The sequence below is a fragment of the Lepus europaeus genome, chromosome 5 (assembly GCF_033115175.1).
Source record: "Lepus europaeus isolate LE1 chromosome 5, mLepTim1.pri, whole genome shotgun sequence".
NCBI lineage: Eukaryota > Metazoa > Chordata > Mammalia > Lagomorpha > Leporidae > Lepus > Lepus europaeus.
This window is the reverse complement of record NC_084831.1, coordinates 8,588,968-8,615,617: the sequence shown is the minus strand read 5'-3', so window position 1 is coordinate 8,615,617 and position 26,650 is coordinate 8,588,968. Positions and strand designations below refer to the sequence as shown.

Genomic DNA, 26,650 nt, shown 5'->3' with positions numbered 1-26,650 from the left:
TGGGCCCTCTCAGACAGAGGTAGCAGCAGAATAAAGTCTTCTTGGCTCTGGTGCCAGCCACTGCTTTTCCCAGCTGCCTCTCTGGGCACTGAGACACAGTGAACGGGGTTCCTGCTCTCCTGCCTTTGGTGTCACCAGTGCAGAGTCTGTTCAGTGCAAGGCACCAATACCCTTCTCATCATGCTCTGCTCCAGCCTCTCTTCCCACTGAGGACCTGTGTCTCCTTCTGGACCAGGGGCAGACGGGAGGCCAGCACATGGTTGTCCCACGACCAAGTTCCTTAGGGTCGAGGGAGGCAGGCAAGCCTGAAACAACCCTGATGCTGACAAAGGAGAGTGAGTCACACAGAGGCAAGAAGTGACTCCCTGGCTTCTGGTCTCCATTGTTCCCTCTCTGAAGGACCACTGAGACCCAAGATGCTGGGACCAGATGTCCTGCATGTTACAAAAAGCAGCAGAACTCCCCGGTGCTCTATCTTCAGATTTTTGCAGATAATTTCTACAAATCCCATTTAGTGAGTCATCTGGCTAACTCAAAGCATTTTTTAAAAAGAGATAAATCACTGCTTTTCTTTATTTTTTGACTTATCTATTTTATTTATTTGAAAGACAGAATTACAGAGAGAGGAGGAGAGACAGAGAAAGAGAGAGAGAGACGAGAGATCGATCTTCTAACCGCTGGTTCACTCCCCAAATTGTCGCAATAGCCGCGGCTGGGCCTGGCCGAAGCCAGGAGCCAGAAGCCAGGAGCTTCTTCCAGGTCTCCCATGTGGGCGCAGGAGTTCAAGCACTTGCACCATCTGTCCAGGCGCATTATCAGGGAGCTGAATCGGAAGTGGAACAGCTGGATCTCGAATCAGTGCCCATATGGGTTGCTAGCATCACAGGTGGAGGCTTAACCTACTATGCCATAACACCGGCCCCAACTCACAACATCTTTAGTCATTGTTAAATGGGACCAAACACGTTCAAATGAGGAGCAGAATGTCTTCATACAATTTAACCTGAACTGCCCGAAGACAGAACCCCCAAAGAGGAACCCTTAAAAGTCACCTGGCACCAAGGTGTCCTACACCTTGGGTTTAGCAATCATTTAATGGAAGAGTCCAGATCATAACTTAGCTCCTCCTCATGACTCCCCACCAGAGCCCATTTCTAGGCTTTGAAAAAGCACCTGACCATGGAAGCACAACTAGTCTGAGTCTGACGATCTCAGGGCTGGCCAGCCACTCAGTCTCCTCTCTTCCCTTGAGAAGCCTTTTTTTTTTTTTTTCCAGGCTCCACAGTACCAAAATAAATATAAGTTCTCCTTGACCACCAAAATGACATTATAGTATGCAAACACATAAACTACCGCCAAAGCTTCACGTACTGTGCATCACAGGGAGTTCTCAGGAGCCTAGCTGGCTGGATGGCGGAGCAAAGTCAAGGCTGGAGCCAGGAAGTGTCACTGCTATTTTGTGGAACCGGCATGGTTGCCGTGGCTCATCACTGGGAAATGCCAGGACAGCACAGCTCAGCGGCCTAGCTTTCTCCACTGGCAGCAAGCAGCCAGGGACGCCTTGTGCTCGGGGCCTCTGTTGTCTGGCCCAGGAAGCCTTAGACTGTCAGCCCTCCCCAGCTTTCCAGCAACAGGGAGTCCCCTACACTACCTCTGGTTTGGGCCGGCGGTGAGTAGAATTCAGTGAGCAGTGCTGCCAGACTGTGTAGTACCGTTGCCCTCAACTGTGTTTGTAGCTTGAATTCCGGGGTCTTACGATGGAAGAGGCTAAGAGACGTCCTAGAAGTAGCACAGGAGGAGGAGGAATCTGTGCTCCGCAGACTGCCAGGTCCAAATTTGGGTTCCCTCTCTTATTACCTCCCTCTCTTACTACCACTCTGAGGTCTTACACACAGTATGCAGCTGCTCCAGGCCTTAACTTTCCCATCTGTACAATGGGGAAAACACAGCTCCCACCTCACTGGGTTGTTGTGAAGACTAAATATTAATGACAGTAATGCATACAAAGTGTTTAGAACAGAGTTTGTAAAATGCAACTTCCATCACATTGCTGTCCAAAACATGGGCCTCCTCACAATGCCTCATTCGTTGTAGGCAGGCAGTGACACGACACACGGATGGCACGCATAGGGCACAAGCAGGTTCCCAGTTTGGCCAAAGCCTGTGATGGGCCAACAGACAAGGTGAAACAAACCCTGGGTGTACACTCTTCCCCTAGGCGCCTGCAGCGTGGACAGCCCTTCCCTTCACACTACTTATGCCCAGTCCTTGTTGCTCCGCCCACTTACACGATGTGCGGTGCAGTGTGAGAACCTGGGCTGCTGCAGGCCCTGGAGGCACAAGGTGGCTACTGCCACATGTCCTCCCTCGTAAAGGGAGAGCTCATGGTTCCACCTGCCTCTGACAGAAGACCCCCAGGCTACCCCGCCATTGCATGGGATAGCCTGCGCCAGCTCTCCAGTACCCAGGCTGTGCCGTGGAGGCCAGAAAGTGGGGCTATTCACAGCCTCGGGGGGGACTGGGCGTCGGGGAACGGAGCAAAAGCACCCCGAGCCCCGGCAGCTCCACAGGCCCCACTGTCGGCACGCCAGCACCTCTGCCACCGGCACAGCCTCCTCAGAGACGGGTAGGTTTCCTGTTGTGGCAGCCCTGTTTCCTTCAGCAACATTATACTGCAAACAGCAAGCTCCCCTGAATAAAGCGCGCTGGTGTCCCGTTTCTGGCCGGGGGAGGGAGGCAGACTGCTGGGCTGCTCCAGAGAGAACCCTCCCTGGCCGACCCTCTCAGGACGGCGCTTCTCCCTCTCCCCGCCCCACAAGCTCTGCTGGGAGCAAGGGAGCTCGCAGGCTTCCCTGGGTGACCTCAGACGGGCACGTTCTGAATGGCAGCTGGCTCTATTACATGCAGCGTGAGAGGGTTAAGCAGGACGGCCTCAACTCTTTATAAACTTCTGCCCTGTGGCTATGTACTCATTGGCGGCAGTACAAGACTCGAGCTGTATTACACGCCTTAACGATATGGTTCAACTGTCGGTCAGGCTTGGGCCTGGCACTGGGCCAGACCGCAATCAATGGGACACAGAACCTCCCCCTTTCAGATCATCACGAAGGCTCATATTATCTCCTTTTCGTCGTGCTGGTTAAATTTATGGAGCAGAACCCTGAAGCCGCATTCCTCGGCCTGGGCCGGCCCACGCGGCCCTCCCTCCCTTTGTTGGGTACTGTAAGCGAGCCCTGCTCCGGCCGACTGCAGGGTTGTTAGTTCAGGCACTGACTGTTTGCTCATGACTGAAATGAAAAGAGTTCAGTGGAAGGGCAAAAGGACAGCCCCAGTGTAAAACCCCATCCCAGCAGGCCCTGGGCCCCTGTATATAGTCCCCGGGCCGCTCTTGAATGTAAGACTTCACTTTGTTCTCACCACAGCAAAACCTTCAGGCTGATCCCTGACAAACCTTCTGTAACGCAGCCACCACATCCCCACGCACCTCCAGCTTGAACTCAGGGGTTTTCCGGGGGGCCTTAGTACAGCTGAGACACAGCCTTCTTCTGGTCTTCCCAGGTTCACAGAAGATGAGAGTGCACACACTGGCTACAAGCTGCTCTTATTTTTAACACAGAAAAAAAAGTAAATAATTTTCAGCCCTTGGCTACCAAAGGGGGACACGTGAGCACCTGTATGAGAATGTCCGCGTGTGTGCATGTGCGCCTGGAAGGGAGGTGTTTATAGGGGGTTTGGTTTTATGGGACTGAACAGGAGAAGGTCCCGAGCACAAGAGCTGCTGGGTCTCCCCCTGGCTCTCACGTGTGGCCAGGTCTCCACTGCAGCCTTACAGAGCACCCCAGGAGCACAGCACCCCTGGGCGGCTCCGGAGCTCCCGCGGAGGGATGTCCTCTGACAAGTGACCCCTGAGAGACTTCGGGCTCTAAGTGGGTAGATGGGGTAAGTGTCCACCCCACCCTCCCATCTGTGTGTCACATCCCAGTGGGACTGCCTATACAATGAGGTTATGGTGTTGAACTGCGGGTCTGGAATGGTGAACTGGAACTCTTCTAAACAAGGCCCAAGAGAGACAGAAAGACAGAAAATCAAACCAAAAAGCAAACCAGAGACACAATCAGAGGATCCGGTAGGAAAGCCCCCGAGGGGAGCCACTGCTGCTCTGAGTGCCTTCCTGCAGCCATCTTGACACTACTAGAGGAGGACCCACGATTGGTTACAAGTGAGACAGAAGTGCCACAGCAGCCACTCACTGCCTGCGGGCATTTCTCAGTTCTCCGCAGAGGCAGACCTCTTAGGCGGGCTCTGGGGAAGCCCTGTTCCATCAGGGGAAAAGTCGTGCTTCCTCCACGGAAGCAACTCACATACTTCTCAACGGAAACCGTAAATACATTCATGCACGTTGCTCCCAAGGTTTCCTTGTCCACTGATGTTTATACAGATGAGTTAATGAATTTGTCATTCCAAAGCCTAAAATGCCTTCTGGGGGTGGGGGGAGATGGGAGGTGCCATGGAAGAATGGGTCACGGCAAACTCTCCTGCTGTTTAGACTCTACGGTAATTTTCCTGTATGTATGTGGTCTGGTTTGCTAAACATACGGTGCTATAGGAAACCACTAGAGCCAGGAAACAAGGGACACAGAAAAGGCAGGTAGGCTCACTGAGGAAATTCTCAAGCAGAAACTGTAATCCATTCAAGCTGTCTCCAGGAATTCACATCCATGTTCAGAGTTCAATTAAGCCTTTAGTCATAATAACACCTCCCATCTCCCAGGACAATCTATAAAGCACTTGCACTCACATTATCACACAGGTTATGTTAACACAAACAAGTGAATCCAGTCCCCACTAGGTTTCGATTGTGTAACACAAGCACTCCTAGAGGCCCAGTTTGGCCCACCATGAGCCCAGATGCAGCAAGAGTCTTTGATATATTAAAATTTGAAAAACTGGACCTACCCCTGGGAATGAGATTCTGTCATGGGCCAAAATAGATTTCGAGAATTTAGAAACAATGACCTCAATGCCCCCACTTCCTGTTGGACTTTTCTATCTTAGGATTGCTTTTATGACAATATTCTAGGAACATATAATCATAAGTAAAACAAGGAGGCTAAACTGAAAATGCAGGAACATGAGTTACTTAAAAACAGGATGCAGCAGCCAACACACACGCTGAGAGCAGCTGCCATCAGCACGCTCACCGCGGTGCACACTGCTCTCCCACGTGCTGTGCGGGCTGCCTTTTCCGGGATCTACCCAACACGTCACTCCAGCACTGTGGGCGGGGCGAGGAAGTACTAATCGGATAGGTTTGGGGATGAAAGGGAAATATGGTTTAGAATTTGCTTTCTCACAACATACACATCCCTTCTTATACAAAATACCTCTGTTATCAAAGGCGGTTTTTGTTTTTATAAACATTGATTTCTTGACTATGAGCTAAGGGACACTGTCAACACTTTAAGTAGCCCACAGGACTGAGCATATGGCTGCCTGGACTTAAATCTGTATGTGGGAGGGCCTGATACTCTCCAGCCATGTGACCCAGCCTGCTGCACTGGGGCTGCTCCGTGGTCTCCTCAGAGGTGAAGTCACAGGGAGGGCTGAAGACTGACAAGGCAGACTTGGCCCCAGACTCAAGCCACGGGGAGCACTTGGAGTAAGCGATTGCAATGGTGCTAAGCCCAGCTGGGGACAGGCCTAGACCCACAGGCTGCGAAGGAACACATACACTAGTGCCTTCCTATTTTTAGAAAATATTCTAAGTTCCATTTGCCCTATCTGGGCTTTCTCATGCCAATATCCAGTTTGTTCCCTCCTAGGCGGGGAGGCCTCTCCATGTCACTCTTGCAGGGAGTTACACAAACAGTTCATCTATTCATCTCAGTCACACACAGATTACCAGGCAAGGAAGACCCTCTCCCCTTAGCGAGAGAGGAGAGGCTAAACGCTACCTGCAGAAGACCACAGAGCAGAGCACTGTTAGTGTTGGAACTGGGGTTCTGCTCATGGTGTGCACGCACTCTCAGTCTCTTGTCAGGAGGTCAGGCCGCCTCTGGGACCCAAAGGGAACACCCAGACAGGTTATTTTGATTACAGAGATTTGAGGCAAGGAGGAACTGATCCTACACTGACAAAGTAAAAGAATGTGAACTGCTGTCACTTCACCACAATAAATCAGAATGATGTTCCACGCGACTGTTAGCTCCACCACTCCATTCTGGGAGTAAGATTAAAATCTCATGACTCCGGCCGGCGCCACGGCTCAATAGGCTAATCCTCCGCCTTGCGGCGCTGGCACACCGGGTTCTAGTCCCGGACGGGGCACCAATTCTGTCCCGGTTGCCCCTCTTCCAGGCCAGCTCTCTGCTGTGGCCAGGACTGCAGTGGAGGAAGGCCCAAGTGCTTGGGCCCTGCACCCCATGGGAGACCAGGAGAAGCACCTGGCTCCTGCCATCAGATCAGCGTGGTGCGCCGGCCGCAGCCCGCCAGCTGTGGCGGTCATTGGAGGGTGAACCAACGGCAAAAAGGAAGACCTTTCTCTCTGTCTCTGTCTCTCACTGTCCACTCTGCCTGTCAAACAAACAAACAAACAAACAAAAAAAAACTCATGACTCCTATGAAAAAATAGTGTATCAGAATTAAGAACAGCTTAAAAAAAAATCTGTCACTAAGAGCAGTCATTTAGCCTGGCAACTACAATGCTGGTTAAGCAGGAGTGCCTGTGTTTGCTATCAGCCTTGGGTTCCTGACTACAGGTTCTTAATAATGGAAACCCTTGGATGCAGCGCTGATGATTCAAGAAGTTGAGCTCCTGGCTCTGGGCTCTGAGCTCGCCTCGCTCTAGCTGTTGCAGGTACCTGGGGAGTAGGCCAGCAAATAAGAGCCTTCTCTATTCGTATCTCTCTGCCTCTCAAGCAAAAAAAAAAAAAAAAAAAAAAAAAAAAAAAAAAAAAAAAATCCATTACTAAAACACTGTGTACTTACGATATGGTCTGGATTAAATCCTAAGTGAAATTCGTGGTCTGAATGCTATTCCCCCGAGAGCAACCTCCCTTCCCCAGTGACACTGAGAATTTCCTAACAAGGTCAAAAGGCACCAGGAGTCACATTTCTGGGAGTAGGACAAGAGGGATGATGAGGCTTGCAGCGAATAGGAAATAAACACTTATAATCTGGAGGAAGTTCGATTTCAAAAGCTCAAAGCATAAGAATCCACGCTTTCTTCTCCACCTGGATTATGCAGAGCTTGTGAGACAGAGGGTGCGTGGGGAAAGCAGCATCAGAGCACACCACCCTGAGCCAGGAATCACAGACGGTTTTTCCTCTTGAACTCTTGGCCTTTAATTCAAGAGTTGTTGTTTTTTTTTTTCCCTATGTTTTGTTTTTGTTTTTGAAAACAGACACAGGGGACCCCGACCGACCATCACGATGAGACTGTGGGACCGTCCTGGCAGGAGTCGGACAGGTAAGCTCTCGGCAGTTAGCACAGCCCCGCTGGAAAGGAAAGAGGAATTGGATTCTACAACTCAAAACCCTTACACAACACTAGCGCCGACGGTCATGCGCCCGGAAAATACGACCATTTTTGAAGAATGCTTTCCAAACCACGTAATGCTTTTAGAGCTGTTTATCAGAAAGCTGGACGAGCAACAGTAGCTGAAAAGGTCTGTCAGCTGCCACAGGGCCACATGCCCCATCCTGATTTCCGTAGGCCATCATTCTCGGCCGTCTGCCCCTCGGCAGACGGCAGATGCCAGTGTTTGGAGACATTCGCTTCATAACTTTTAGCCGACAAAACTGGCTCCAGGACAGATTTCCATGTCATGTGGGACTCTTGGCTGAACTCTGCTCGAACCCAGAGGCGTATCATTTACAGCAGACACTAACAATAGTTTGGGATCACCTGCTCTTCACAAGGGAGTTCAGAGCAAGTTCGTGGCCTCTGCACACCTTTTGCAGTGTGGTTCTTACACACATACAGAGGCTGAGAGCCCAGGGGAGTTCCTCCACCTAGCAATCCCAGCCCGGTTTGCAGGCCTGAATTCAGCTGTCTGCTTTGTGTGAAGAAATGCAACAGGCAAGGCAAACACTCAGCAAAGCGTAGGCATGAACTCCGAGTCCTGGCCCCACGGCAAGTGTGTGCATGGTCGGGGCAGGGTGGAGGTGAGAGCTACCAGCATTGCTGCTGCGGCATGGCTCGCCATCCGCTATTCAGGAGATACCAACATCGGTGTCATTTCTTATGCCCTGACTGTATGCTACAAGCAGGTCAAGCGGCTGACATGAGAGTACTTTTAGAAGTCTGTGGAAAACGGAATTAAAAGATGTTTATTTTAGGGCACGAAATTTTTGAAATCTATGCATATTTTTTGGTAATACACATTTTCCATGAACTTTCTGAACACCCTTCATATGCATGGATTTCAATTTATTTAATTATTTTTTGCACCAAAAGAAAATTACTTTAGGGGCCGGTGTTGTGCTACAGCAGGTTAAGCCGCCACCTGTGACACCACCATCCTATAGAGGTGCCAGTTGGTGTCCGGCTGCTCCATTTCTGATCCAGCTCCCTATTAATGCATCTGGGAAAGCAGTGAAATATGGTTCAAGTTCTTGGGCCCCTGGCTTTGTCTTGGCCCAGCCCCAGCTGTTATGGCCATTTGGGGAGTGAACCAGCAGACAGAAGATCTCTCTCTGTCTCTCCTGTCTCCCTGTAACCCTGTCTTTCAAATAAATAAATAAATCTGGACCAGGAAAAAAAAGGACTTACTTTTAATTCTACTTTCCATGAACTTTTGAAAGTATCTTCATATACATCACATAATTTACTGCACACAGCCACACTGAGGTAGGCGTTATCATGCCTATCAAAACCCTTGCTCCAGGCCACAGCTGAAAGACAGCAGTACAATGACTCCAAGGAAACCTTCCCACCTCCTCACCCCGCTGACCCCAATCTTTGTATTACAGATATGGGAACCAATCAGGACCTTAGGGAATCCCTTCTAGATTCCTGCAAATGCCTTGTGTTTACACTGGTCGCCACACTGTTTCTTCCCATTGATTCTCCAGAACTGGGGATGAACTGGTGATTTTCTGTTCCTTCCACATCTCCTTCTGAAGCAAGCGCTTCCCTTTGAAGACAGACCTCTTGCCCTTGGAGTGTCAAGATAAGAAAACTTTCAGCAACTTCCCTTGGAAACTACAAAACACCCATCAGCACCCAGGATCTAAGTACAGTCGCTCACCAGCTGCCAGACCCTCTGAAGAGCTTTTATGGTTCAATGAGGGGTGGTGACAGGGCCATGTCACTACCCTCGGGTGTGCCATTTCTTTCATGTTCCTGGGATCTGACAAGAGCCTCCCACAACCTGTTTCTTTACAACACACAGAATGAGAGATTAAAGGCCAGCACCAGACTCAGAGCTGGGGTTCAGACTGGCAACGGCTTCTCACCAGAGGCATTCTAAATGTTTCTGGGAAACGGGGGCTACAGACTGCCTAGGCAAGTGCTGTCCAAAAGTGGTTGCAAAGATTAAATGAGATCACACATGTGAGGTGCACAGAGCCATACCTGGACCACAGTACGAAGCTCACAAACATGAGTAATGATGCCATTATTAGTTATTGACACCATCAAATCCATAAAGACTGTTTTAACAGAAATCACAGATAGGATTTTCAGTAAAACCATACAAGTTCAGAGCTACTGTTTGGAGGTAGAGAGGAAAAGGCATCAAGAAAGGACAAATGAATTAGTGAAAAGTCTAAATTATAGGATTTCTGATTAAATATGACAGATCGAATCCAGAATCCCTTTAAATCGTAAGCAAACAGACTCAAACAGCATGAGTCCAGAAGGATAAAAAGAGGTGTCAACAATGCTTTAGAAGCTGAAAAGCAGATGGACGCATGGTGCTGAAATGCAAGCTGGAGGGAGCAGGAACCACAGACACTGAGCTAAGTCAGAGGCCCCGTGGGGCCCTGAGGGCCTGGGGTGTTACAGAAGACCAGGGAGGCAAGTAGAACTGGTGAAAGCAGGAAGAGTGGTCACAAGTGAGAAGCAGTTAGGTCTGTTGGTCTGCCCCTCCCCCTCCCCAGCCTGCTTCTCAACAGAGGACCGCCTCACAGGTCTCACCTGAGCACTCCATGGTGGGGCCCCTGCACCCCCCCCCCCCAAATCCCAATGCACTTCTAGTGCCCATCTTTAAATAGGAGTAAAATAGAGAGACAAGAATCACCAAACATCTGAGCACTGTCTATTCAGAAAGAAAAGGACCAAAACAAGTAGAAGAAAGAAATCATAAATGGTGCCAGGAAAGCGTTCTGTAGCAGATCCAGTCGAGACAGGAGCAGGGAGGCCGGGGCAGGATAGCCAAGAAAAATAAGGAATCCGATAAATTACTCAATGTATTTTTTAACAAGAAAGAAAGAAAGGAGGGGCGGGGGGAGGTAGGTTAAGAATCTTAGTATAAAGAAAGTTGAAAGTAAATAACCATTTGAGGATAAACTAGGAATACACCTTTAGGAAACCAAGCAAACAATAATAAAAGCAGTAACTCAATCTAGGGAGAAAAATCAAACCAAAAAGTTAAAAAGGAAACGTACTCAAATTAATCTGTGTGGATTCACTGGCAATGCTATTTAAACAAAATAACGGAGAAAACACAGTACTAATCAGAACAGGATGCATTATGTTGAAAAGTAGGGAGAAGGAACATGCATGCACAATAATGGGAAGCTAAATGATATCAAGAAATAGGCCAGCGCCGTGGCTTAACAGGCTAATCCTCCGCCTTGCGGCGCCGGCACACCGGGTTCTAGTCCCGGTTGGGGTGCCGGATTCTATCCCGGTTGCCCCTCTTCCAGGCCAGCTCTCTGCTATGGCCTGGGAAGGCAATGGAAGATGGCGCAAGTTCTTGGGCCCTGCACCCGCATCGGAGACCAGGAAAAGCGCTTGGCTCCTGGCTCCGGATCGGTGTGATGCGCCGGCCACAGCGGCCATTGGAGGGTGAACCAATGGCAAAAAGGAAGACCTTTCTCTCTGCTGACCGTCTCTCTCTCACTATCCACTCTGCCTGTCAAAAAAAAAAAAAAAAAAAAGAAATAGTAGGAGAGTCATTTATTTTAGAAACAGAGAGGCAAGTACCTCCACAGGGAGGAAACCGCGATAGGTGTGGAAGTGGCTGCCTTTGGGGAGCAGTCATCAGGGACAGAAAAAGGAAGGCAGCAGAGGGCTGGTTTTCCCCCAGACACTAGAAAAGATGATTTACTTTTAGAATGTGAACATATAACTACTCATATAAAATTTAATTTGAAAAGATAAATTTTGCTATAGCAAAAATAATTCAAGTCAAAACCATAGTTTTCTAAATCCTTACTAACTGAGGAATATTAAATATGTACGAGGCAAAAGAATAATTGATAAGTCAAATGATCATAAGCTAATTCTATAAACAGTTAGTAAAACTATAATGATTTGTTTTGAAAGAGCTGTGGTGAAGTTGGTAACAAGGTGGGGGAAAAATGCCTGTAACTTTACCTCCCCAATATACACCTTCATACACAAAAGTAGTTGTGTTGTTTTTGAGAACAAACAGAAAGTTAAATCATTAGTAAAGAAGTACATCAAGGGCCGGTGCCGTGGCGCAGTAGGTTAATCCTCCGCCTGTGGCGCTGACATCCCATATGGGCGCCGGTTCTAGTCCCAGCTGCTCCACTTCCAGTCCAGCTCTCTGCTTTGGCCTGGGAAAGTGGTACGAGATGTACCCACATGGGAGACCCGGAAGAAACTCCTGGCTCCTGGCTTCGGATTGGTGCAGTTCTGGCCGTTGCGGCCATCTGGGGAATGAACCAGCAGATGAAGACCTCTCTCTCTGCCTCTGTCTCTCTGTAATTCTGCCTTTCAAATAAAATAAATAAATCCTTTTTTAAAAAAGTTTATCCTCAATTATTTAAATATTCTCAGTTTTTTTAAAAAAGATTATTTTATTTATTAAAAGTGCAGAATGAGAGAGAGAGAGAGAGCCAGAGAGCGCTCTTTCATCCACTGGTTCACTCCCCAGATGACCATAAAAGCCAGGTCTGGGCCACACCAAAGTCACAAGCCAGGACTTTTATCAGGTCTCACCCACATGCGTGGCAGGGGCCCAAGCCCTTGGATCATCCTCTGCTGCTTTCCTAGGAGCATTAGCAGGAAGCTGGACTGGAAGTGGCGCAGCCAGGACTTGAACTGGTGCTCATGTGGATGCCAGTGTTGCAAATGGCGGCTTAACCCATTGCACCACAATGCTAACCCCTAAATATTCTCAGTTCCAAATGCCCGTTGTATGCCTGGAATATAGAAGTCCAATAATTATTAATGAATTTTGGGGATGGCATCTGGCCTAGCAGTCAGGATGCTGGTTTAGACGTCTGTGTCTCACATCAGAGTGCCCCGGCTTGAGCCCCTGGTCCTGTCCTGATTTCAGATTCCTGAGAGTGGGCACCCTGGGAGGCAGCAGCAATGGCAAGCACTTGGGTCCCTGCCTATCCCACAGAGGAAACCCGGATTGAAGTTCTGGCTCCTGGCTTTGGTCTAGCCCAGCTCCAGCTACTGGGTGCACATTTGGGCAATGAAGTAGTGAATGGGAGCTCACTCGCTCACTCTCTCTCCATCCCTCCCTCGTCTTTCTACCTCTAAAATAAATACACACATATACTTCCACTGTACGTTTATCTGTACTTCCTAAAGCAAGTGGGTTGGAATAGCTCAAGTTTAAAACTGGCAACTTTAGGGAAACCAGACACTGGGCCTGTGGGAGTTCAGCTTGTTACGCCTCAGGAGGTGGCAGGTGGCAGCTATTGCTCCGCTCAACCTGTAAAGTCTGGTTATTGCTGGGCTCAACCTGTAAAGTCTGGTGAACCAGCAAGCATAACCCTCTGTCCACTCTGGCATCCTCATAGAGGTTCGTTACAGTGGCCCCTAGCCAGGATTTTTGTAACCCCTACTCCTGAAAATGAGAGGTGAGGTTTTGCTCCAATTCCCCTTTGAAGTTTCCTGTGGCCCCTGGGATTTTAGGATATACTTGGGTCACCGCCGCCATGACTGATGTCTGAAGTATGTTTTGGGAAAATCTACTAGGAGCTGTCTGTGGTGTTAACACAGAACAACTGCCTCATAAAAATGACTTTCCATCAGGAGTTCAAAGGAGCACATCCAAATATTGTGGGCTTATCCCATTCTACCAACTTTGCTAGGATAGAATGCTGAGGTTCGGGCCAGCAAACTGAGACAGACACACGGCCTCCATCACCTGTAAGAGTCAGGAAGGCAATAACACAAGCCTTTTGGCAAGGTGGACTTTGGACTTCCGTTGTGCTGAAGTTAAGATTTGTTGGAATGGTAGGTTAAGGTGAAGGACCAAGTTAGGTAAATTCTCATTAGGTCTTTCTGATGTGTAATAAGAAATCTTTCCAATCCTCACTTCAGTAAACCCAGTAAAAGTGAGGAGCAAACCAGGGAGGCTGGCACCTGTTGGCAGGAAGCTGAGTGAAGCGCGACGTGGCAGTGGTCCCACAGTTCAAGCTGCCACTGCCCGTAGGTGTTAACCATAAGGAAGATGAGCGGTCATCACCATGTTTGCAAACAGAACAGCTTGTTTAGGAGTTAACCAGGTGCTGGTGTATTTGTCAGCTGGCAGAGTGCTGTGAAGTCACAGAAGGTGAGCAGAGCGGCACAGTTATGAATTTGCACAAATCTCTTTAGTTTTGCTTAATAAAAAACAGCTGTATTCTCATTTCTCTTCTGCATCCAGTGTGTTGCGATGTCACACACACTGCAGAGCTCCTGGAAAACCCCACCGCACACAGACTGGAGAACAGTATTCTAACAACTGTTACATGCATATAGATAAACAGATGCATTAAAATATAAAAACAGGCTTGACTGTATGGATTTAGAGTTCCCCAGCAGTCCCTAGGTTATATTTTGAGATACCCTGCTCTAAAAGAACCTCTATGTAGAAATTTTGTAGGAATTAGAAATCAGTGTCCTTGGGGCTGGTGCTGTGGCGTAGCGGGTAAAGCTGCCGCCTACAGTGCCAGCATCCTATATGGGCGCCGGTTCAAGACCCAGCTGCTTCACTTCCAATCCAGCTCTCTGCTGTGGCCTGGGAAAGCAGAGGATGGCCCAAGTCCTTGGGCCCCTGCACCCATGTGGGAGACCCAGAAGAAGCTCCTGGCTTTGGATTGGCCCAGCTCCAGCCATTTCAGCCAACTGGGGAGTGAACCAGTGGATGGAAGACCTCTCTCTCTCTCTCTCTCTCTCTCTCTCTCTGCCTCTCCTTCTCTCTGTGTGTAACTCTTTCAAGTAAAATAAATAAATCTTGCAAAGAAAAAAAAGCAATCAGCATCCTCTATGTATTAAAGTAAATCCACTAAAGATGTGGACAAATTATCTGACAAATCAGTGAGGAACTGAGCAAGAATCTGCGGAGACAAAGGTATCAGGGCAAGCAAACTCAGGGTGAGTGACCACACCCAAACCTTCCTTTCCTGCCCTCCACGCCCACAACCTGGACCTGTAACCCCACAGCAAGTCTTTAACCCCCTGCTAGCTCACGGCAGGGCGTCGGTGCTGTGCACCTCAGAGTCTAAAGCTCCCTGGGAGCATGGGGTTTGCACTCAGATCTGGATCTTCTTTTTAAAGAAGATTCCAATTGCATCTCTCGGCAAAGATGGATGATTCTGTAACAGAAAACTAAGAAAAACAGAGGATAATCATCAAAACAGAAAAATAAGCAAATCCAATGCCTTTGCAGAGAAGTTCCACCAATAGTAAGTGGCTCTTCACTCTTCTAATGCACAAAATACAAATACCTCAGGAAAAAATAAGGGAATTTTTCTGTTTTTCTTGAAGTTCAAAACAAAAATCTCAAATGCACACATTATATATTATAATTAGGTGTTACCCTAGAGTTTTAAAAATGAAAATCACTGAACAACGGGTTTATAATGATTTATGATGGCTGGGTTATTTAATGTTCCAAACAGAAGAAGCCAAAATCAGAAAGCAACTGCAGTTTGCACTCTGTTTTCTTTGCACAGGGACCAGCTAGACAGGACTTTAAAGATGAACATGTTCAGGGCTGGCGCCGTGGCACAGTAGGTTAATCCTCCGCCTGCAGTGCCAGCATCCCATGTGGGCACTGGTTCTAATCCCAGCCGCTCCTCTTCCAATCCAGCTCTCTGCTATGGCCTGGGAAAGCAGTGGAGGATGGCCCAAGTGCTTGGGCCCTTGCACCCACATAGGAGCCCGGGAAGAAACTCCTGGCTCTTGGCTTTGGATCGGCGCAGCTCTGGCCGTTGCGGATATTTGGGGAGTGAACCAGCAGATGGAAGACCTTTCTCTGTCTCTTCCTCTCACCGTCTGTAACTCTACCTCTCAAATAAATAAATAAAGATGTACATGCTCAAATCCAGTTTATTTTACATGGGAAAGGCTGTGCCGTTTCCATGAAGTCAGCCGTCTATGCACGCCAACAACGGCAAAAGTTAGATCATCAGAGGCTCTCCTTTCTGGAAATGACTATAACTGCCATGACCAAAAAGTGGGTTCTTCCCCCTAACAAACAATTTTGCATACAAATGAGTCACAGGATTTCAGAAATGGGGAGGCTTTTCTCAAATATGCGTGCGCCTGAACACACGGACTTTTCTTTCCCCAGCAGATCTGCGCTTTCCACAGTTAGGTTACAGGGAAGAAGGCAATGGTGGGGGCTTTGAGGGAAAGAGCAGTGCTGTGCTTGGTGCTCAGCGTGAAGGAGGAGGCCTGCTCAGAAGAGGAAGTTTCTGGGAGGGACATTTTAACTTACAAAATCTTATCCCATCATTTCAGAGACAGCAGATAGCGTTAACATGGATTGCACGTTGTTTCCCCTTCTGGGCTTGCTCAGACAGTGAGGAACGAGAACATGCTCCTCCACTGTCAAGTACTCTCTGGGAAGATCAGGAAGTCGGGAGACACACGGCTCACCCTATCCATGCCCGCGCGAGGGGAGCAGATGACAGTGGCTGCCAACACGTCCAGCGTCACCCTTGGACAACGGAAGACATGTGACAGCCCCTTCCCTTCAGGGGGCACGGCAGTCACTTCTCAGTTTAACTGAAACCCAATTCTTTCTCATGATGAAACTGACACATCAGCTCACACCCCGGAGACGGATTTGCCTAAGAGGTCAGAGCCTCAGTCAGACCTGTGCTGACCTCCAGCTCCTCAGCGCGTCTGAAGGCCGATCCCTGAAGCAGTGTGTCTGAGGAGCTCACGCGGTGCGAGGACACAGCATTAAAACAGGACAGCATTTAGAGAACCACAGGGTGACACGGCACATTTTTCTGAAGGGTTCATTTTATGGGTAGCATTTAAAATGGTTTATTAAAACAAATACAGAATAAAATATAAAAATCACTTACAGTTTAAGACAAAACAGGAAGTTTCAAAGACATGCTGGACTTGCTCTGCTCTCAGATCCGTGGGCTGCCAGTCCACCCTCTGCTGCGGGTGGAACACTGGTAGGAGAAGCTTGATAGCACTGCTGTGTTCTAGCAGCAGTCTCACTTGTACTGGTTTTCTTTTTCCTTTTACCTTTTAGAAGTTCCCCGAGAGCTCAGTTGAGCACTTCTGCCTGATGTGCTGTGTAGAATACCAAACGTAACAAATGGCCGCTTCCAGGGCACAAGAATTAAAGCAGCATTGCCAAACCAGAATGAAGGAGCAGGTGGGGCTCCTTCCTCAGCTCTCTCGGCTGGCTTTTCTCTGCTCTGGCCAACCTGACACTCGGCTCTGGGGGGCCAGGAGGGTCTTAACCCTTCTATCCTGGAGAGTCACGGGCAAGGTGCAAACACTCCAACAAAAAAGGGCTTTCCCTTAAGAAAATCCATTTCAATTTCACACCTAAAAGGTCATTAATGGAAAAGTGTCTTTAACAAACTTGGGGTGGTATCTTGGGAGTGTTTTTACTGAAAAAGTCAAATATGCCCACCATAAATCTTTTCTAAGTGAAACCAACCCAAAGGTTACTCAAAAGCTTTCAGAGCAACTGGAATTTCCATCCACATGTACAATATAAGGGCTCTGGGACTGCAGAACATTATCAGTCCTGACCGCCATATTCTTAAACACTGATCTATCATTATCCTTCAAATTCCCCCTTCCTTCTTATCTAACTTAAATAATGAGATAAGCTCCTACACTCCTGAGCTTTGGTAAATTAGTTTGAATATTTCAAGTTCTGCCAACTCCCACTTCTCCCTGCCTATTTGGGTCTTGCCTAAACAGTTGAAGAAATATTTTGGAAGAAACCTCGGGGCTCAGCTTCATAAATCTTCATCTGCTACTTTCCTAGGATGTCATGTACCCCGAAGTCTATGGGGGATGGCATTCAGGGAAACAAGCACACGGCCAGCCAGAGCCAGATACGCCTCTCTTTTCAAAGGCCTCATTGTCTTCTCTCGGGATATGGCTGCTCCTGCGTCTCTGCAGCTCCCTACTGAAGTCTCTTCAAATAGCACCACTGGGACCACCACACTCGCAGAGAACTGGGCTTGCACATGGCTGGGTGCCCAGCTGTGGCCTGCTCTGGCTCAGGGGCAGCAGGCTTTTCCCCGTGGCTTCAGTGGCACCCTGAGCATGACTGCATCGGTGCCATTTTCAGAAACTGTACTTGGGAACAGACACATGTGGCCCACTACACGTAGACCAGAAGAGGCAGCCCGAGCCAGCAGAACGCTGCCTTGGAAAAGCTTCCGATTTCAGTTCCAAACCACACATACTTGTACAGTTAACAAATGCAGCGGGGGATATTGGTCCACAACATTCATGCTGAGGCCAAAGGCTCTGCTGTCCTCCGCCCTCTCTGTCCCCTCCCCCACCTGCCTTCTCAAGAACTATTCGACTGTGTGGACATTTCGGCGGAGACTTAGGTGGCTGTCTTATTGGAATGTCCACATGCTCCAACGAGGAGAGGATCTTGGAAGTATTTTAATCTAAAAGAACATAAGGAGGGGGGTTCCCTATAAATAAAATCATGTTCAAATAAACACAAACAAGAGCCAGTGTTTCCTGTAAGGCTCCTTCTCAGATGGATTACTGGAAGGAGTATTCTTTCACAGTTTTATGGCTCACTTTGCTATCATCTGCTTAAAATTTGGGTCATTTAAAACACAGATTCTAAGATCTAAGCCTTCACTTGGATGAAATATTACAAAGGAAGCAGAAAGTCTCTTCCAAGTGCAGACTCAGAGGCAGAACTCGTGGGCTCTTGGGCTCTATTCCTGGCTCGGTCCCTGGGCTCAGGTCAGTCCCCGGTCAGAATCTCACTTCTAATCCCTTCAAATCATTTGTTAGTCCCTGTTGTCTAAACAGTGGGGAAAAACCCTGAGTAACACCCCTGGATCCTGTTCAATCAACTGGGATGGCTGGAGATGGCTGTAACTCACTTCCGAGAAGCCAGGGTGATTTCTCCCTTGGGTAGAACCAGTGTGGCCCTAAGAGATCGCAGTGTCATCAGAATCAACCCTGGGGCCACTGAAGCCCTTCACCTGCAAGAGTCTCTGCACTTCTATATGACTGGAAAACTATCGCCCAGCATGTTTACAGTTTTCCATAGCTCCTATATTAAAATCACTCTGGCTGGGCTTCAAACCGCAGAGAGGCACAAAAAAAAAATAAAAAATGTGTAACAAGTGTATTTAGCCCCAGTTTTTAAATGAAAAAACCGAGGCTTAGATAGAATAAGAGATTATCAAAGACTCAAAGCTGATCAGAAGTATTTTCCAAGCCAGGTGCTCCTTTCTCACTAACACATGGCCGCTCACTTTACACCTGGACAAATGGACTGAGATGGTGCGAGGGCTACCCCTCCCCTTTCAGAAGAAGCTGTAATGTTTTCTCAGGGCAATGAAGGACACTGGGCTCTACTGAGGTCCCCAGATAGCACGGGTCTAGCACGTGCCTCACAGGCGTCTGGTGACTTCTTCACGGCACTCCCAGCGATGGCGAGATGACATGGAAGCTTCGCAACCCCTCCTTTGAGCTTCTATGTCCAGAACCACGACTACCTGGCTATTCCTCACTTACCAGTGTAGATTTTTTTAAAAAAGATTTGTTTATTTATTTGAAAGGCGGAGTTACAGACAGAAAGAGGCAGAGGTGGAGAGAGAAAGTCTTCCATTTGCTGGTTTACTGCCCAAATGGCTCCAACAGCCAGTGCTGGGACAGACCAAAGCCAGGAGCCAGGAGCTTCCTCTGGGTCTCTCATGTGGGTGCAAGGACCTAGGCACCTGGACTATCTTCTGCTGCTTTCCCAGGTACACCAGCAAACTACTGGATTGGATGTGGAGGAGCCGTGACTTGAACTGGCACCCATACGGGACGCGGCACTGCAAGCAGCTGCTTAACCCACTGTGCCACTCCGCTGTAGATTGTGCTTCTAGGAAGTGTGAGTGGTTAGGCAGACAGCTGTTCCCAGAAACTTGCAGTTAACATTCAGCTTGACTGCCTAACTGCTATTTGCTTTTCTGTGAGCCACACAGCTCTGCATCTTGAGTGCCTTGTCTATATGGACATGTTGAGACTTGGGTGGGCTGTGATGAAGAACGACCAGTGACTCCTCAGTGTCTCCACTGGGTATGGCTGGAAGAAAAGCACCTCCAAAGGGCCCAGGTCTCTGCTGCTGAGATTCCCATGATGCTGTGGGAACAAGTGGGAGGAGTCAAGGCAGCTGAATGTCAGGGGTCAGCGTCATGAGTAAAGTGGTCACAATAGAAGTAGATGCTGTGGTCAGAGGGAAGGAACTGGGTAGACTGCCACACCTTGGCACTAACTGAACCTGATACAAGGGCTAGGCCGAGGCAGGGCAGTGTAGCCCAGGGCTGCTGGGCTCGGAGTCAGGAAGTGGGCTGGGTCTGAGTCTGTTTCTGCTACTTCTGGCCATCCGTGTGGCCATGCAATTTCTTTTTATTTATTTATTTGAAAGGCAAAGAGAGAAAGAGACAAAGAGACGATCTTTCATCTACTCATGCACTTCCCAAATACCTATAATAGTCAGGGCTAGACCAGGCTGAAGCCAGGAGCCTGGAATTCAATCTGGGTCTCCCACATGTGTGGATGGATCCAAGTACTTGAGCCATCACCTGCTGCCTCCCAGGGTGCATATCAGAAGTTAGGATCAGAAGCAGAGGCACACTCAAACCCAGGCGCTCCCACATGGGAAGCGGGCACCCCAGGGGCACATGATTTGCTGCACCAAACACCCACTCTGAGCCATGCCATTTCCCTGAACTCTTCTGCCCTCGTTGGTGATAAAGCAGAAGGGTCAGAGACTGTGCATGTGAAGGCCCCTAGACAGTGCCCAGCCCTCAGCCAGGAGCTCCATTCTCATCACTCCCTTTTACCCAGAATGCGATGTTCTCTTCTCTTCCCGTAGCCAATCCTTCCTTGTATGTCAGGCTTCATCTGAACTATCGCTTGCCTAGAAAAGTCTGTCTGGACCCCACTGACCCCTAGGTTAGCCCACCTCCCTCTCCTCTTCACCTCCTCTAACTACACCATCTGACAGCAGCCCACGAATCTCGTCACTCGCCACCGTTTCAGTAATCACTATTTCCGTGAGTATTTATGCATGTGGCCCTGCTTGATCATACGCTCTCTGAAGTTAGGGAGAGTCTCGCTTTCTTACATTCCTAACCCTGAGTCCATAGGGAAGTTTCAGTCAAGATTTACTGCCTGGAAATGAATGAACAGCAAATATGTACTTGCTGACAGCCAAACCTTCTATGGCAATACTGGACAACCGATAAAGATGATCAGAACAACTTTCCTTCCCTAGCAACCATCACTACCTCACTTGAGTTGTTAAAAAGAATGTAAAACTCACCAAGACTTCCAAACCCAATGTACAACATTCAAGTGATTTTTCACCAATATTACACTGTACAGCAAAAATCATCATCAACATGTGTAATATATACGCTTTACCCCCTTCTGTAACAAATCAGCCAATCCCTTGCCCATCTGGGGACTTTAAGAGGCAGCATGGTCCTGGAGGGATTCTTGTGGAGTCTCTGGCTTTACTAGTACTTTGCAGGGTCTTACTGTCTTAACGAAACACTGGAGGTGAACTTCTGGCACTGGCAGCAGCAGAGGACAACCTAATCAGAATCCTCTGGAGCCTCCCTGCTGGCCGCCCCTCCTCACAACTTCACAAATGCTTCAAAATACACTCCAGGGCTGTTTCAGCTTCACAGCTGAGAATAGAACGTAACTCACGCACGCTCTGCAGGTCCTTTCTCAAAACAGCAGCTGCTTCCAGATGGAAGACATTCTGGCGGAACACTGTATATGATTCCAGTGTACAAATGTAGCCATGTCCCCTGCTGCAATAATGGCTCATGAGGAAGGTGTCCTGGTGACAGACAAGTGACTTCATTTTAACTGGGGACAGTTTACTCCAGCTCTTAACTGAAGGAGTGATAGGGAGTGGTCATGGCCAGCTCTGGGTACTCAGCAGGGCACATCAATTCACTCAGGAGACATCTGCTATGCAGGCAGCGGCAGAGACCTGCTGGGCTTAAGTGGAGTCCAGCATGCCTGGGAACTGTAACATTCACTGTACCCTTTGTTGATAGGGATCCCCCAGTTAGTCACTCTGGAGATGAGAGGTTAAACAAGCCACTAACATGAACAGCTGAGTTGAGGTGGCTGGGTTTTGTGGGGTTTACAGCCACAAAGGTTGTCTCTGATTTCCCATCTCATGGGCGTCAAGGAAAGGCACTGCCTGTAGCAGAAGCGCAGACCTGCTGCGGGGTGGAGTCTGTCTTTCTTTCATGGGGTTGGGACTTGCTGGCACTTCCAAGTGGAAGGAAAACTAAGGAAACAGTTCCACGGAATGAATCACAACTGCAGAGATGATAGAACTAACGTCCAGCCCACAAACTGACTTGTTTTTTTTCATGGGCATCCGGGGTCCAATCAACTTGGTGAACAGGGGAGGCTTGCAATGCTGTCATTCTATTTCTGACCTCTCCAACAAAGAAAAGCAACACAGTGTAACACATCCCTACAAATACACATACATCTTTGAAAAAACTCGTGCCAAGTTCTTGTGCTTCATTTTCCTGTATTTGTAAAAGGTAGGTCAGAATTACAAGTATTCAAATGAAAGGTCATATACCCAAGGCATTAAGTGTAGGATTAAACACATCAGTACAGGTTAGGAGAAGTAGACTTGGCTGGAAACTGCAAAAGCTCATCCCCCCACGACCACTGACCTGGGGCCACTGAGCGTGGCTGTGTCTCTCACCGCCTGGGCTGTTTCGGATGCAAAGTCGAGGGCGCCCGCCACTGGTTTGGTGACAGTGCCAACGAGCCCTTTCCCAAAGCCAGATATGAAGCCGCTGACACCTCCTTCTGTTTTCACACCTTCCACTGTTGAGGTTATAACACTGGTCAGTCCACCAATGATACCTGGTGAAAAAGACAAGGGCTATCATAACCTGGCCACGGGCAAAGCAAAGGCATTTACAGTCAAATCCCTCAATCCCATGCACCTGGAATGATAACGTAAGGGTATTCTGTTAACCTGTACCAGACAGGTCACAGACAGGCCAATTCACAGACAGCGGATCCAGCTTATTAGGTCCAGAGTCAGAGGATATATATATATTCTATGGTAGTCAGAAGTAAAGTGTGTTCCATTAAAAAAAAAAATCAAAGAATCAAATAAAAGTTGGGAGGGAGGTTAGTAGAGGCCATTTTTCAACTCCAGAGCTTGGGCAGCATATGGACAACTGGGAGAGGAGGCAGACAGCAGGATCCAATCAACAGGAGACTAAAAACAGGGCTCCTGGGCAAGCCTAAAGAGGCTGAGAGCCACATGAGGCAGGGCAATGACTAAATATACACTTGCAGTTTTCAAACAACGTGATTGGTCAAGATACCAAGTGTCTGAAATAGGGTATAAGCCACTGCATTCTTGGCTTAAATCAGAGATGGGCAGAAACAGTAGACAAGCAGCCTTCATGAAGGGCACCCCCTAGAGCTGCCAGTGCTAGCCAGGACCCTCCATGGAGTCAGTTCAAAAGACCAGCCTGGGTCAAAACCACATTCCCAGCATTCTGAAAGCTGACAGCAACAGCTGGAAACATCAGGAGTGGCCAAAAGCTGGCACAATCTAGAGAGGTCACAGGCACGGCAGAAAGAAGGCAGGCCCTGTCCAGGGAGTGTTTCCAGGACCTGTGCCAGGGACACTCACAGGACGCTCACCCTCTGACAGTGGGGGTGAGAGGAAGCTCTCTAGACTCTTCAGCTCTAGTGAGACAAATTGGTAGAGGAAGCTCGTTGGGCGAGAACGCACTAACAATTCATAGTGTTTCTTTTGGATTCTGGGCTGATTTGCTCCAGCGAGGCAAAGTTCCTTTCCCAATCTTTTGAACAAAGTTCCTGCACAGAATAGGAGTTCAAACTGGGACCTGAGAGATGGAACATTCCTGAACCCGCCTCAAACAGGAGCCCCCAGGAGAACGAAGCATGATGCCCAGGTTTTTTTTTTTTTTTTAAAGATTTATTTATTTATGTGAAAGGCAGAGTTACACAGAGAGAGGAAAGGCAGAGAGAGAGGGAGAGAAAGAGAGAGTGAATCTCCCATCCGCTGGTTCACTCCCCAGTTGGCCACAATGGCAGGAGCTGTGCTGATCTGAAGCCAGGAGCTTCTTCTGGGTCTCCCACAGGGGTGCAGGGGCCCAAGGACTTGGGGCCATCTTCCACGGCTTTCCCAGGCCATAGCAGAGAGCTGGATCAGAAGTGGAGCAGCTGGGTCTCAAACCGGTGCCCATATGGGATGCCAGTACCGTAGACAGCGGTTTAACCTGCTACGCCACAGCGCTGGCCCGACTCCCAGTTTTTAAACCAAGAACTGAGTAAACTATAGTAATTTTATCTTTTAAAGACCTTTTCATCTTGAAGGAAGAATCTCACTCTGGGCTACTGGTTTGATACAGTCCAGGGCTCAATGGATACTGTTTGGATGAGACCACTGGTTTCTGTCTCAGATTGGCCTACCTGGCTCTTGGAGAGGCTGTGCATATTATCTGAGTGACCCTTGACTGGACATGATTTTGTAATCTTGAACATCACCCATTTTCTTAGCACACTGGTGTGCTGAACTGAAGAGTGAGGACAACTGCACCCTAAAGGTCTGGTTCAGATAGCTCAGTTTCCTATCATGGCTAAGCCTGAGCTATATGCCGGGTGTCATGAGTACAAATGAATACAAAAAGGTCTCTCTGCTTTCATGGCACTCACAATCTCTTTGAGAATAAGACATAACAAGCTGGCTACATATACAGCACAGAAATAGCACACATGCTCTAACTGTCATGAATTCCACCTCGAGGAGCTGGCATTGTGGTGCAGTGGATTAAGCCACCACATGTGATGCTGGCATCTCATATGAGTATTGGTTCGAGTCCCGTCTACTCCACTTCCAATGAATTTCCCTGCTAATGTGCCTGGGAAAAGCAGCAAAAGATGGCTCAAATTGTTGGGATCCTGCCATTCACATGGAGACATAGATGAAGTTCCAAGCTCCTGGCTTTGGCCCGGCCCAGCTTCAGCTGTTGCGGCCATTTGGGGAGCAAAGCGGTGGATGGACGATCTCTCTAACTCTGCCATTCAAATAAATAAAATAAATCTTAAAAAGAAAATTCTAACTGTGACAGTAGAGCCAGGTGAATTTCATGAATAAGATTTTGATAGAAGAGGAAGTGTGGCAGAGGGGAGGGCAGAAGAACAGCACGTAAGCAAAGACTTGGGGACCGGTCTTGGGGGGCAGTACACAGCTCAACATGGTTGGGTACAGTGGTTGGATTGCTCTCTGCTGTGGCCTGGGAAAGCAGTGGAAGACGGCCCGAGCGGTACAGTGGTTGGATTGCTCTCTGCTGTGGCCTGGGAAAGCAGTGGAAGACGGCCCGAGCGGTACAGTGGTTGGATTGCTCTCTGCTATGGCCTGGGGAAGCAGTGGAAGATGGCCCGAGCGCTTGGGCCCCTGCACCATGTTGCGGACCCAGAAGAAGCTCCTGGCTCCTGGCTTCTGATTGGCCTAGCTCCTGCTGTTGCAGCCATATGGGGTGTAAACCAGCAAATGGAAGACCTTTCTGTCTGTCTGTAACTCTCCCTCTCTTAAATAAATTCAATCTTTGTAAAAAATTTATTTATTTAAAAAAAAATTGGCTGTGTTTCTATTTCCAAGGGCCTTGAATGTTTCATCAAAAATTTGCTGAGAAAAATGCAAGGCAGAATTAGAACATTAAAAGTTGGAATTCAAACAGATTCAGAGACAGACTACGTTCATGCCATCACCTCTATCTCTTGGGCCCATGGTTTTATAATCTGGTGAAGGCACATTTATAGAAGAATTAAAAACATCTGGGCCACAAAAAACTTGGAAGTCAATTTCACATTTCAGTTTCTTTGGAAGGAACGAGAAGTAGGCAGAAGGCAGAGTCTTGAATCCCAGAATCTCAGATGGAGTCCTGGTGATCGCACCTTATGTTACTTCAAGAACAAAAGCCAAATAGAACCTGACAGAAGGGGCTTGATAATAATCTGTTGGGCTTTAGGCCTTGTAAGTTAAGAGGCCCAGACTATCTATCTCTTCACATGGGGTACATCCTAAGGGAGGTGTGAACCTCCTAGGGGAAGGCACTCTGTTGACTTTCATTACTTGGCTGGCCTGGGAGGAGAGCTGGCCAGGTAAAGGCAGGGGGCATCTCTAACAAGAAATTGACAGTTCTGCCTGCAATGTTGCTGACCCTACTTGGCCGTCCCCTCAGCTGCAGTAGTCACTTTGGAAGTTGGGCTGAGTGAAGGGCTTTTCAGCTTAGAGCCAATAAGATCTGTGGCTCTGACCTGGGCATCCTTTGACCCCAGGGCAGGTCCATTTCCAGTGATCCAACTCTTGGCAGAGCTGCCAGGGCTCTTCACAAGTTGACTTCTGCTGAAGCCCAGGCTTACCACATTGAAAGCCACTGCAGTGGACTGGCCTGTTGGGTCTCCTTGAGGGCAGATCACTGTACAGATCAGCCATTAATAGGCCTGCCACCCATTGCTTCTGATGCCTAGCTTTCTTTTCCTCCTGGTTTTTGTTAAAGCAGACCAGAGGATGCAAGTCAAGGGAGTGCCCAAGTCCCATCTCTAATCTTCGGTGGCCTGAACTACAAGTCTATAGTCACAGGCATGTTCTGTAGTAGTTTTTCTAAGGTAGACAATGCCCATGAGGAAAATTATATTCTCACTTTAAAACTTTCTTTCTCTTTGGTCTGAAAGGGAGGTTTTATCTACTTACTGTTTACTTCGCCATCAGCTATGAGATTATAATTTAAGCTCTTATTTTGGCTATGCTATTACAGAAAAATGTTAGCCATCTCTTTTATAAGGTCTAAAGATTAAATTGTGCGTCCTACAGATTCCTTCATAATAGAATTAGTTTCCTACCTTGAGGAGAATAGAGAAATGAAAGAACAAGTTGGAGCAAGTCCTAGATCACTTGCTAACAACAGAAATATCACATGAATACTTAGCAATCAATCAGGTTCTATTTGCCTCTCAATC

The 26,650-nt window shown here is 48.3% G+C and overlaps 1 protein-coding gene across 4 annotated transcripts in view; it reads right to left on the bottom strand.

Annotated features, from left to right (window-relative positions):
- Positions 1–26,650, bottom strand: part of VPS13D (vacuolar protein sorting 13 homolog D) — a 275,909-nt gene that overhangs the window by 29,457 nt on the left and 219,802 nt on the right. For all 4 annotated transcript variants that reach the window (XM_062190461.1, XM_062190458.1, XM_062190460.1 and 1 more), the window contains one exon: positions 22,312–22,507. In XM_062190461.1, coding sequence (XP_062046445.1) covers positions 22,312–22,507 — 196 coding nt within the window. The remainder of the gene's footprint in view (positions 1–22,311; positions 22,508–26,650) is intronic.